Genomic DNA, 12,654 nt, shown 5'->3' on the forward strand with positions numbered 1-12,654 from the left:
CAGAGTCTCAGTAACAATGATGCTGTGACCCAACGGATGTAATCTGGGTCTATTGCCTTCTTCACCGGCTTTCGCAGAGGTGCCAACAAGCCGGCGAGTAGAGGTCACAGGCTCTGGGCTCTGACTCAGCTCTACCGCTGATTTGGCTCTAAGCCGTGGCAAGTGGCTGGGGCCTCAGTGTCTTCGCTTGTAAAAGAAGGGCAGTAGCTATATCACCACAAGAGTCAAATGAAATAACAGAAGTGGAAACTCATAAATTAGGGAGCTTGCTCTGATGGAAAAAATGGCCACAGTCCTAGCACTTTGGAACCTTAGCATTGTTTGTGTGTGAGAGATGCAGACGTGAAGGCAGTTTTAAAGTGTTTCATTCGTGTATAGTTTCAAAAGAACAATATAATCACCTTTTGCCAATCACAATTAGGGCACATGACTATTTATATTTCCTTCCCACCCTGCATCTTGACATTTAAGCTGCCGGGGGATGGGGAGGGGGGGCTTCTGGAGCCCCTTTCCTATGAAGAGTGTGTGACAGTGTACCTGACCCAGGGCCGGAGAGATTTCAGCAAAACTGCCTTTAATAAACCCAAACACAAAACTTCCTTGCCCCGTCCTGCCCTGCCCCGAGCCTTGCTGTGAAGTAGCTCGTGATCAGTCTGTAGGGCGGTCATGACTGCCATTCCAGCTCAAGGAAGCCTTCTCCTGGGAGGAAGAAAAACAGCCAAGTGGCCCTTCTCCGTTGGCCTCTGAAAACTGACGATGTCCCACGACTCCCCCAGTCTCGCCCACTGGGACTGGGAGGAAAGTTCACTCATCGGCTTTTCTTTTTAAACAGCTTCCCCTCCTCCCCAGGGGAAAAGAAAACCTTACATGCTTCTTAGTTTACTAAAAGCAAATGGAAAAGATTAGACATTATAACTTCAATTTTTGTTGAACTATGTCTTTAATGGAGTCAATTACTTTCTATGGCATTGTTCTGAAAAATATCTGAGAGAGAGGCACCTTTCCAAGCTGCCTGCGAATCGGCCTCCCGCACCGAGTGCCAGACCGGAGCTATGTCCATTCTCCTGAGCGAGGCTCCTCACCCCTGACCTGCTCCTCACTGACAGGGACATCCGTGCAGCAGCTGGTGGCACTGTGCCATCACAGCCATGGTCTTCCACTGCCTCCAGCGGTCTGACCTGCTTCCCTCCCGCTGAGGCCTGGGCCAGGTTGTCTGTAACCCTGGACATCCTCCCTTCCATGCACCTAGGTCTACCCTCCTTCCCAGCATAGCTCATGTCATCTCCTGCAGAAAGGATGCTTCCTCTAACTAACACATGCCAGTCATTCCCAGCCTCGGCTAAGCTACCTTCACCCTTCTCCCGAAGCCCCCTTTGCCGTCACCGTGCTTTTCTGGAGGTGGCCACGCTGCACAAATGTGTTCTCTGGACTGACTGCTCTTGGCCATTGCAACACTTCGACGGCAAGGACTCTGAATCGTCCCGACCCCTCACCTTGAGAACGGGCATACCCCCAAGTGTCTGCTCAATACACACTCCCTGAACACAACAGAGAAGTTCCATGACTACGGAGAGAGCACACATCATTTATTAACAGGACGGAACACCGTGAGGATCCCTGAAGAGTATCTGGTCCAGCCCACGTCAATAAGCCCTGCTTCCCAGGCAGGAAACCCTGCTGCCTGGCTGAACACAACCTGCCTTTGCTTCTTTAGTGCTGCTGTTTTCTTTTAAGTCAGTAACTGTTTGTGCGGGCACACCACATGCTGGATGTCACCAGCACCAGGCGCAGCGGCGAGACGGGGAATTAGAAAAGAAACACACACTCACCATCTCCACCGCTTTCAGGCCACTTCTCAAGGTGCTTATTTCTTTGTCCAGCTCCGTCATGCTGTTACAAAGAGCAACTTTTAGTAACGAACATGTGACTTACATGTATTAAATATATGATGGCTTAATATTTCATGCTTGGAAGTCCATACCAGTTTACTTTAAATAAATGTTTAAAATTCCCTTCAATGTTCAGATTTCACAGAAAGACAACACCATGTTAAACTTGTGGAATTATGTTTTTTCTTTTCCACAGCCAGCAGATCTGTTTTAGTATAGGTTAAAAATAGCAGAATAAAAATATCTTTCCATACATACAAAAATATTCCATGTTTTAATCTCAAAGATATTACTTAAGCAAATCACGCTATGTGAAAATGAGTGTGTTGCCATGTGTGTCCCCCTTTGAACAAGTAAAAGAAGCGAGCTTGTCCACAGCCACAGCCACGCTGTGCTCTTTATAATTGCGTATTGCTTTTCACTAAAGCTCCAATGATGTGAAAACTGCAAGGTGGTGACTTAACTTTCAATCAACAATTATTTTTCTTAAGGTTGTACTAACTAGTTTTTATTGTGCCTTTAAAAACAAAAACAGAGAAAACTCCCTGGACTTCTTCCATAACACTTTCTATTTGACGACTTTTAAATTAGAGAATATCACTGATAATCCACATGTAAACAAACTCACCAACACTTCATTTTTAACTTCATGTCTTACATGGTGCACTTTTACCAAACTCTACAGAGAGAAAGCCTGCTTATCATGCTTTTCAGATTCACTACAAAAAGATGCAGCTAAAATGTTAAAAAAAAAAAAAGGCCAAAAGTAGGAGGGAGAACAGCAAGGGAAAGTGCCTGCTTCTCAGTCTCTGAAAAGTGGTGTGAAGTTTGTGGTAAAAGTTTGGCAACTTTCCACTTTTTATTTTTAGCGCCTTCATTTGCATAAGGACTGCTTTCCATTAAAAGGTTGCCTTGGTTTCTGGGAGTGTGCGTGCACATGTGAAAGCTACCAGCTACGCCCTGACATTAGGTCTTCTATTTGCTTACCCATCTATCCTCACTTACTACCTACATTTTAATATAACTGCCTTTGAAAGGTACTAGTGAAACCACATTCCTGAACTCATAATGCATACTCTGAATAAACCCATGATGAGGTCTCGTGGAAGTTAAGCACCACATGCGGGAGTACTCCGAAGGAGCGAGCACACACACACATATATTCAAAACCATGTCACACATCTGAGTGATTTGGGTAAGGTTCAAACTTCACTTCATATACTAGTATTCAGGGGAAAGCAGAGGAAGGACCCCTTTAAGGCAAAGCTAACCGGTTCTCTCAATGGCTAAGGCACAGTCCAAGTGATATAAAAACTAAAAATTTCACTGTACTTACTTTACTTTTGCTGCTTGAGGAATGTCCCGCAGTTCTTCATTTAGGTTGAGAACCTTGGGGTATTTATTTTCCACAATAGTTATGAGATAGTGCAAAAGTGTAATGTTCCTACAATTAAAGAAGGAAAGAATATTAATCATGGTTAATATCTGCATATGATTTGCACATTCAAGTGGTTGAACCCACAAGAATGCTATATTCCTGCATTAATTTCAAATTTTGGAGGTTCCTATAAGGCAAGGATTCTCAAAAGAAGGGGATATTGGGAGAGCCTACATGAAATTTATATAAACATATGTCAAAAGGAAGCATACATCTTCTATGAGGGAAGGACAGGGGATAGGAATTACTTCTAAGGCCCATAATGAACATCCTTCAAAATCTGGGTGATTGAAATGAAGCTGAACCATTACCATCGGGGGCATACCCTCACAGCGCATCCGCCCAAAGAAGAGGTGTGCCCAGAGAGTGCATACCAGGCAGGGTGGGGTGGGGACTGAGGGATGTTTAACCCACTAATGAGGACAGCTATTTCAAGTCTAAAAGTACAGAGCAGCAACTCACTGATGACAATTACTGATAACTCTCACAGTTTCTTTGACCTCTATGATAACTGTTTTTTTTCTCCTCTGACTTACTTGCTTTGCTGTTGTGGCAAAGGGTGGTCAGAGAGTTAGAAAGCTCCCAATTTCAGGGCTGGGCCTGGAAGTGGTCCAGGACTGTGCTATCATGGATATGGTGTCCTGGCAGCCAAGAATCCACTTCCTAATTTTAGCAACACTTCAGCTCCTAACTGCATAACCCACTTCCCTCTTCAGTGGTGACAGGTCTGAACTCTCACTGACCTGGGTTGAAAAGGCAGGCGTCTCAGAACACTATTAGGCAAAGCTGTGGTAGTCTGGCCCTGTTGTCCCCGACTCTCTGCGTGCTATAATCACCTGGACTTGATACATGGGCCCAACTAAGAGTCATTTAATTGGAATGAGGTGGGGCCAGGTGTGGGCATTTTTTCTTTTTTTAATTCCTCACCCAAGGATATTTTTTCCATTGATTTTCAGAGAGAGTGGAAGGGAGGGGAAAGGAGGAAGGAGAGAGAGAGAAGAGAAATATCAATGTGAGAGAGACACATCAATGGGTTGCCTCCTGTATGCACCCCCACTGGGATCAGGGATTGAACCTGCAACCCAGATACCTGCCCCTGAGCAAACCTGCAATCCTTCAGTGTGTGGGCTATTGCTCTAACCACCACGCCGCCAGGGTAAGGTGTGGGTATTTTTTTTTTTAAACTCTACAGTGATTCTAACAGCCAGGATCAATAACTACTAGTCTATTGGACGTTATCATAATCAGGACACAATGCTTTTCTTTTAAAACATTTCCATAATTCTTAGATGGCTGCTAATTCACAGTGCTGTCACAACAGCCCACCCACCTCCAGCTCAAGTAGCAGCTGCCACGGTTTTCTCTTCCACAACAGTGAAAAACACTCTAATTGCCCTCGCAGCTTCAGAGTCAATGTAATTCTGTTCCTCTGAGTCAACTGCTCACATGTAAAAAAAATTCCCCTATTTTTTTCTCTCTCAATAATTAGAGAACAATTGCTCAGCAAAGTAAAACAGTGGTTAAAAATTCTAGCTGTATCACTGCACGTCAACTTTGCAGTTCCCAGAATCTACGTGACTACCTGCCCATGTCCCTGCTACCTGAGGAGCAGCCCGAGGGAGCAAATTCCCAACCACCATCAAAGAAAGGGAAATGCTATTTTTCTTCATTATTTCAGAGAAATGCTTTGTTATTTAGAAAAAATTAAATTTAACTGACCACATACACCTTTCTTAGTGTAGAAAGATTTAAAACCAGATCTGAGACCTAGCTGGTTTGGCTCAGTGGATAGAGTGTAGGCCCACAGACCCGAAGGGTCCTGGGTTTGATTCCGGTCAAGGGCACAAACCTTGGTTGCAGGCTTGATTCCCAGCCTGGTTGGGATATGTGTCTCTCTCACATCAATGTTTCTCTCTCTCTATCTCTCCCCCGCCCTTCCATTCTCTCTAAAAAAAATCAATGGTAAAAATATCCTCGGGTGAGGACTAGCAAAAAATAAAAATAAAACCAGATCTGAGCTTCCATATATGTTTGCTATCCAAATAACACCTCATTGGACTGAATATACATTCTTGGAGAATAAGGAAACAACTCAGGCGCACATTCTATCATCCTCTTGTCATGACCAGAAACAAGCCTTTGAACGCAGAGTGACTGTACCCTTCATGCTGACTGCCCCCCTCCCTTGTGTAGTTTGATTAGATTCAATGAATATTTAAAGAGTGCTTATGGGCAAGGCCCTCTGCTAGGCACTGTAGGTTTATTAGACACTGTGCTACTTCGGGGAGGTGGGGGGCAAATATTCACAAGCAGAAAGAAGGGGAAAAAGAAAGAGATCAGAAATGCTTTCATTTTGTTTGTTTTGAAAAGGCTTGTGGAGTAGATAAAATCTGTAACTTCAATAAGCAGTTCATCCCACAGTAGGGGTCAGGTTATCAGTAAGTTGGGGAGGGCAAAGGATATCAGAGGCTTGTGTGTGTGTGTAGGAAGGGAGGTGTGGCTAGAGGGGGAAGAGGCAGAAGGAGTGGGAGAACAGGACTGACTGGTGGTGAGGGTTTCCCTCTTCCCCAACTTGCAAGTGCAGGTGAAGAGAACACCCTTCCGTAAAGAGATGGCTGCTCTTGATGTTGTAAGTAAGATGCCACAGTTATTTACTACAACCTCCAAATAAGACCTGTTTTGTAGTGTAGAGCTGCAGACAGAGCAATGACAGGTGTCAAATACCTGTAAGCCCAAACACCCTGCTTGCTGTGGCTGTGGGCAAGTGGAATGAGTGCCCCAGTGTCTTTATCTGACAGCAGGTGATGCAGCACTTGGCCCGTGTCCTTCACGGGCTGTGGTGACCATCAGTGTGGAAGTGCCCGTGAAAGGAGCAAGTGCTTACAGTAAAAACAAGGTGGCCGTGAGAAAACAACAGCTCTCCTCTGTTCATCCATCTTCACACAGCGCGACAATAAGGCTTAGCCTCGCAATGTAACGCATTATTTCCTATGGGAGGACTTAGGTAGCCATAACGCTATGCCTCAGTAAGCCTCACTAATTAGGAATGATTAGGGTGAACAGCCCACATATTTTACAGAAAAATGAAGGTACAGAGAAGTTGATCTTAGAAACAGTTGTGCATGTTTGTTTGAAGTCAGTGAGAATCTTAGAGACACGTGGCTCTCAGGGAGACGAGACTGAATGTGCTAATGACCCTCCCTGCTAATGACACCAGGGCATTTCCACACCTCAGTGTCTCCAACAGTCTGTCCACCTGAAACCCACTTTATAGGCAGCACTTTAACGCGTCTTGGGATGAGCAGCTGAGCACCAACAGCCAAGAGACATTTACACCATACTTTCTTCACATGGCTGCTAGCGTCAATGTGTGAAAACCCAGCACGCTTCACGTCTATCGCCAGCTGTCAGCTTTTGAGCCTTTTCCCTACAACACGGGTCTCTGTGGGGGTCGTGACTGGGAGTCATGCACAGACTATGTGAACACTGGTTGTGTTCTCTTTCTTGATCTGGCACTAGTTACACAGATGTGTTCAATTTGTGAAAATTAGCAAGATGTACATTTATAATTAGTGAATTTGTCTTTAGTCCACATGAAAAGTTTATCTAAGAAAACCCAACAAACAAAAAACTTGGACTAGATGATATCCCTGTGGACTGAAAATGGATGAAGGATAATTGGCTCACTAGGAACTTGGGGGTACCCATGCTTGTGAGAGAGAAGAGTGAGAGAGACAAGTGCACACCGGAGACTGCAGGACCAGAGGGTCCAGATTTAAGCCATGGGTCCTCCAAGATCCCGTACTTACTTGTCAATACTGGATTTTGTGTCAGCAATCTTGTTTAGGCTGGATATCTTGAATCCATATGCATTGCCTCTTTGGCCTTTATTCATGTAATTTCCAAATGCCAAAACCACTTCCAGCAACTGCTTCAGGGCACTGCTCCTAAACACCTCTTCTGAGCCAGAGCGGATCGCTTCAAAACAAAACATGCACAAACACAACTATGACAACCGAGACTTTTCAGTGAAACCCATTCTAACCCCACACACTGAGTATGTACTGAAGGTGCAAGACTGGGTTGTTAGATGGCCAGGGGCACTTTCGAAACACCTGAATTAGAAGCAAAAAGCAAGAGGACAGAGAGCCGGCTAACCCTGTTCAAGAGGCCCACTGGCAGTTGCACAATCCTATCCCTTTCCAGGGCTTCTCTTGGCTGACTTATCAACCAGAAGCAGTTAGAAATACACAGAACAGAAAGTGCACTTCCCACATTCCTTTGCAAACACTTTCTTGCCCGGTGTGAGTCAGATCAACAGGCTTACTGATCAATTCCATTGATAGAAACATTGGTCAGGTGTGTTGCATGTTACAGCTTGCCGGTGGCATCCGGGATCAGGGCCCGAGCAGGGTCTCGGTTCCAGCCGGCCTTCTGGGGCTGTGCTCTCCAGCTGCCTCGACCATATTTCAAACATTTACACATTTAATCGCCTCAAAATCAACCCACATTTATAGCTTCAAGTCTTCCCTTAGAAAAATCTAGTAAGGCCTGTTGCAAGAAAGCTAGTTAAAGGTTTAATGCTGGTAGCAGTCAAATATATTCCTCAGTAACACCATGTGGTCAAAACCCCAGTCCTGCAGAGGAGCCAGGAGGTGTGCTGTGAGCTCCAGAGCCCAGGCCAGGCCAGCGAGCCAGGTGCTGACAATAAGTAATCACCTGACAGAATCCCAAAAGATTTTGAGCAAAAACACCACCAAAGGAATCCTGTTTACTATATGCATCAGGATTGCACTTGGACATGGGCACTTAAAATGAACATCATTTTCAATCCGGGCGGCTTGATTTTGACTTTACCTTCCACTTTAGGTTTAACTTCTGCGACACGCTCTGCAAACTTCTTTTTGAAGTACAGCGACTGCAATCTTTGCTGATAGTGATTAATTCTGTAAAAGCAAGCATAGACTGATGAGCATTCACTTAATATGTCTATGTTCACTCAATGGACTTGGAGGGGAGGTACCTCAGAGCCCTCTCCCCAACCCCAGACTCTCTCTCTGTTTCTCTCTCTCCTGGAGAGGAGCATGGGCATGAGGCAACTCTGCCTTGAAGGCCCACTTTCCTCGGACCTACAGGGGAACTGGGCAAATTGCTCCAGGGTCCTCCTCTCCAATCAGATTAGACAATGGCTGGCTGCAGTTGACTAAAGACCCCTTCCCTTCCTCCAAGTCCCAGCAGTTCTTGAACAGAGAAGGGGTAAAAGGGAATGTAAGTGATAAGACTCCCCCTTCTGCTGCAAATAAAGGGCTGTTTCCTACACTTCTCTCCTGGATTCTTCACTTTCCACACGTCTGCCTGTGGCAAAAGCACAGAGGAAAACTGCCTCCAGCACTTTCTCCTCATACCATCTTCTCACTCACTCACATCGCCAAACCTTCTTTTTCCGTGTAGCTCCCTCTCTGCTCCCTGGGGGCTGGCAAGCTCTGCCTTCCAAGATAGCAACTGGCTACTCCAGATAACAAGGATAGATCTGGCCTCTGGTCACCACCAAGGTTAGAAGCTCTAAGCTGCTGAGAAGGAGAGAGTGGACATTTTGGGCCAGCTCTTCTGAAATCACTGCCTATATGGCTCTCGGGTGGAAATTTCAGTCCAGTAGGACCAGGGATCAGCCCCTCCTCCAAATCTATTCTATGCAATCAGACAGACCTGGGTGTGCGGTCCAGGCTCTCCTTTATTAGGTGACGTTGAACAGGTACCATAACTACTCCGTTAAATGGAAGAGAACAGCTCTGGACCTCACAGCCCTCCTGGCAGGGCCGACAGGAGGACTAAGTGAGAAGATGCACACAAAGGTCTGGACAAAGACTACGTGGAGCTATTGTAGGTGGCCATTAGGTTGTCTACACAGGTTGCTGGGCACACCTGTCAAAATTTCAAAACCATCCTTTGTCCTCCTGCAGTAGGCAAGTTGAGACAGAACAACAAAAATAAGTCTGGATTGGGCAGCAATGTGGAGTAAGAGGCATGTCCACCTTGGCTACACATGTTGGCCTCTGGCACTCAGAAGTGCTCTGCCTGGGCTGGCTGCGAGTTTCAGGACTGCTGGTCCTTCTCTAGTGCAGAATCAATTTGCTAGGCCTGGGAGGGTACCTACATTCAACTCACACGCCAGAGTCAACTAAGAACAGTGGCTGCTGCAGGGACTTCTGGAGAAGGCTTGGAAAGCTTGCCAAGGCTCTGTGGGAAGAATGCCACCATCGATTAGTGATGTCTGCTTGTGTCATGATTCAACACCCAGACCTGGCTGTTCAGCTATGTGGGCTCCAGGTTGACATCAGAGTCTGTCCATCATTGAGATGTGGAAGTAGAAGGGAGAGTGAGAAACAATCCCCCAAAATCAGAGGTGAGGAGCATGACACTGAATGGAACCAGGAAGTTATAACTTGAATAGGTCGGAACTCATGAGTCAAAAAGCCCGGAAGTAGAGATAATTGTGAAGAAACCCTGACCCTGTCTCACCCACGGACAAGGACGCAAATAAACAAAACAAATGCCACACAACTCTGACTTGAAAAGATTCTGCAATTCAAAAAGGCTTCAACATGAAGCAAAAGTTTAACTTCCTTAGAGAGTCAGGGACGTCTTTACCTTTAAGCATTTTTAAACTCACCGGCTCATCTCAAAGAGGAACCTGTCAGCCTTGGCCATCCGATCCAGCTCATGTTTATGTTCCTCTAGAAGGTCAATGTCACTTTTTTCAGGAACGAATTTCAAGAGCTAAAAAGGACACACAATATTGAAAGTGAGGTCTGTAACTTAAATTTCTTCAGTAATTTTTCACCCTTTCAGTTAATTTGTCCCAAGATGAAAGTTTAACTTTTGTTTAATTTATAAGCTCAGCTCAGAAGTGATTGTTAAGATACACTAGAAACGACTAAATCTTTCCATTTTTACTTGAAAGTAGATAAACTGGTGTAAGATTCATTCCCAGCCCCTTTCTGTTCTGTCCTGCCTCTCAAACCAGATGCAGCAGTTCTTCACCATGCCCTACTTCACACAGACCATCTGAGGGCCCTGGAGATCCCATTCTCTCATTAGAAGGTACAAATGAGGTCCAGAGAGGTTAGGAAACTTCCCCCAGGATTACAAGGCAAGAGTGTGTCATCACCAGAAACAGAATCTGGGTCTCTTGATGCAGCTCTACCCTTTTTTCTATTACATCATGCTGGGATGAGTTATTCTGTGTGTATTTTCCATTCATTTTGCTTATCTAATTCTCTCTCTCTTTTCTCTATGTAGAATTGGATGAGAGGAATGCAGTGGGATTTGAAGCTTTTAAGTCCATACTTTATTTTAGAGGAAGAAATGACATGGAATGTGGAATATCATTTAAACAGAAATACCATTTAAGGTGGAAAAAGTACTTCTGTGTGCATCTGATTTCCTTTAAAGGAACAAATATGTGTATGTGTGCATAGGCATGTGTGCTATTTTCTAGATCAAATGCCTGTGGACATTTAAAAAAATAAATTACACTGACGCTGTGGGCCCCAAGGTCCTCCCTAGAACTTGATGCTGACATTGGATGCTCTATTTAGCAGGGTTTCAAATGTTGGATTTAACCAGGCACCTCAGAAAAGGCAGTCAGTATGGGTGTGACCAGCAGAGGAAGAAGTAGAACCACAGGGAAGGAGGAGAAGGGTGTGAGGGTGGAAGTGTATTCCAGGCAGTGTCTATCATGTGCCAGGGCCTGGCATTGGTGACACAGCACTTATGCAGGTGGAAGAGCAGCTGGACCAGCAGTGGGGGAGGGCAGCAGTGGTCAAGATTGGGGAGTAGCAAAGGCCTGTTAAGAAGTTCAGTCTTTCTGTGGCCAGGTAGCTCAATTGGTCAGAGCATCATCCCGATACTCTAAGGTTGCCAGTTCGATCCCCAGTCAGGGCACAAACAAGAATCAACCAATGAATACATAAATAAGTGGAACAGCAAATCGAGGTTTCTCTCCTCACCCCCCACCCTTTCTCTCTCTCTCAAATCAATTAAATTAAAAAGTTCAGTCTTATTTTGAGGGTACTGGGATAAACTCAAAATCATAAGTAGGGGAATGAGTCTGCATTTTTAAAAAGGTGCCTGAAGAATGGAGGTAGAATTAGAAGGGATCAGAAGTATTAGGGGCTGGGATTAGATGGCTAACGCAGTGATTCAGGTGAGAGGATGGTGGCCTGGACTGGGCAGTGGAGAGATCCTAGAGCTATTTAGGTGGTTTGAGTAGAACTGGCCTGGCTTGTTGATGGATGAATTATGGTAGATGAGAGTCAAAAGGATGAGCTACAGGCTTCTGATTGAGCCAATTTGTACATAGTGTGTACCAGGGAACCCATGCAGAGAAGGCTCATGACGGGGGGATGGGGAGAATGTGAGTTTAGAGTTCCAAATATGGCAGGAGAAGCAAATAGTGATTTCTAGTAGGCAAGAGGACAACTGGGTCTGAAATCCTAACCTGTTAGGAAGACGAAGCATTGGTATTGGTTGTAATGTGCTTGGAAGTGAGTGAGGCAACCTGGACAGCCATCGAGAGAAAAAGAGCAGGGCTCCAGAGAAGCCAGCATTTAAGGGAAGAGGACAAGAGGCACCTTCAAAGGAGGCCGTGGAGGGGCCACTGTGGAATCCCAGGCCCAAAGGAGGGAGGCGTTTCATCAGGGAGCAAGTGCCATCAGTGCCACACCAAGAAATCAAGGAAGAGAAGGCTGCAAAGTGCCCTGGCTTTGGCAACAGGGATTTGTGTGTCCTTGGTGAGCACAGCTCTGGGAGGTGAGTAAGACGACTGCAGTGAGTAGAGGAAGAGTGAATAGGAGGTGAGTGGGGACAGACTTTCAAAAACTTGGGCTGTGCCAAAAAAGAGAGGACAACAGCTAGATGGAGATGTGGGGTCTTAAGAGGCATGTGTTGAAAAGCTGAGACTCAAACAAGTTACATGTCAAGAGGCAGAGGTGATAGATCTAGGAGAGGGCAGAGTCTCTAATCTGGCTGGTCCCCGAGCCAGAGACACCCCTCTTTCCTGATGGTGTGGCAGGGGCGGGAGATGAAAGTGGATGCTGGAGAGTTCATAGTCTGATGGCCTGGCAGCTTCTGGCCATTTATGTTCCGCTGTTCAAATAGTGACAGTGGACAGGACAAGCATCTTCTTGCTCTTCCTCAGTGCAAGAGGGAAGGCAGTGGCAAGGGCGATGAGAAGGAAGAGAGAAAAAAAGGCTTGCTTCCCCACCTTAGTTTGGATTTTTACCTACTAGCAAGGAAATTCAGTTCTAGTCTCAGGTATCACCCCCA

At 45.6% G+C, this 12,654-nt stretch overlaps 1 protein-coding gene across 1 annotated transcript in view; it reads right to left on the bottom strand.

The window, feature by feature from the left end:
• Positions 1-12,654, bottom strand: part of DAAM1 (dishevelled associated activator of morphogenesis 1) — a 157,478-nt gene that overhangs the window by 8,056 nt on the left and 136,768 nt on the right. Inside the window, exons 19-23 of the mRNA XM_081087886.1 lie at positions 9,998-10,104; positions 8,185-8,273; positions 7,137-7,305; positions 3,226-3,333; positions 1,830-1,890 (exon numbers count right to left, since the gene is read on the bottom strand). Coding sequence (XP_080944012.1) covers positions 1,830-1,890; positions 3,226-3,333; positions 7,137-7,305; positions 8,185-8,273; positions 9,998-10,104 — 534 coding nt within the window. The remainder of the gene's footprint in view (positions 1-1,829; positions 1,891-3,225; positions 3,334-7,136; positions 7,306-8,184; positions 8,274-9,997; positions 10,105-12,654) is intronic.

This window comes from Myotis nattereri (genome assembly GCF_964212035.1).
Source record: "Myotis nattereri genome assembly, chromosome: 1".
NCBI classification, from domain to species: domain Eukaryota; kingdom Metazoa; phylum Chordata; class Mammalia; order Chiroptera; family Vespertilionidae; genus Myotis; species Myotis nattereri.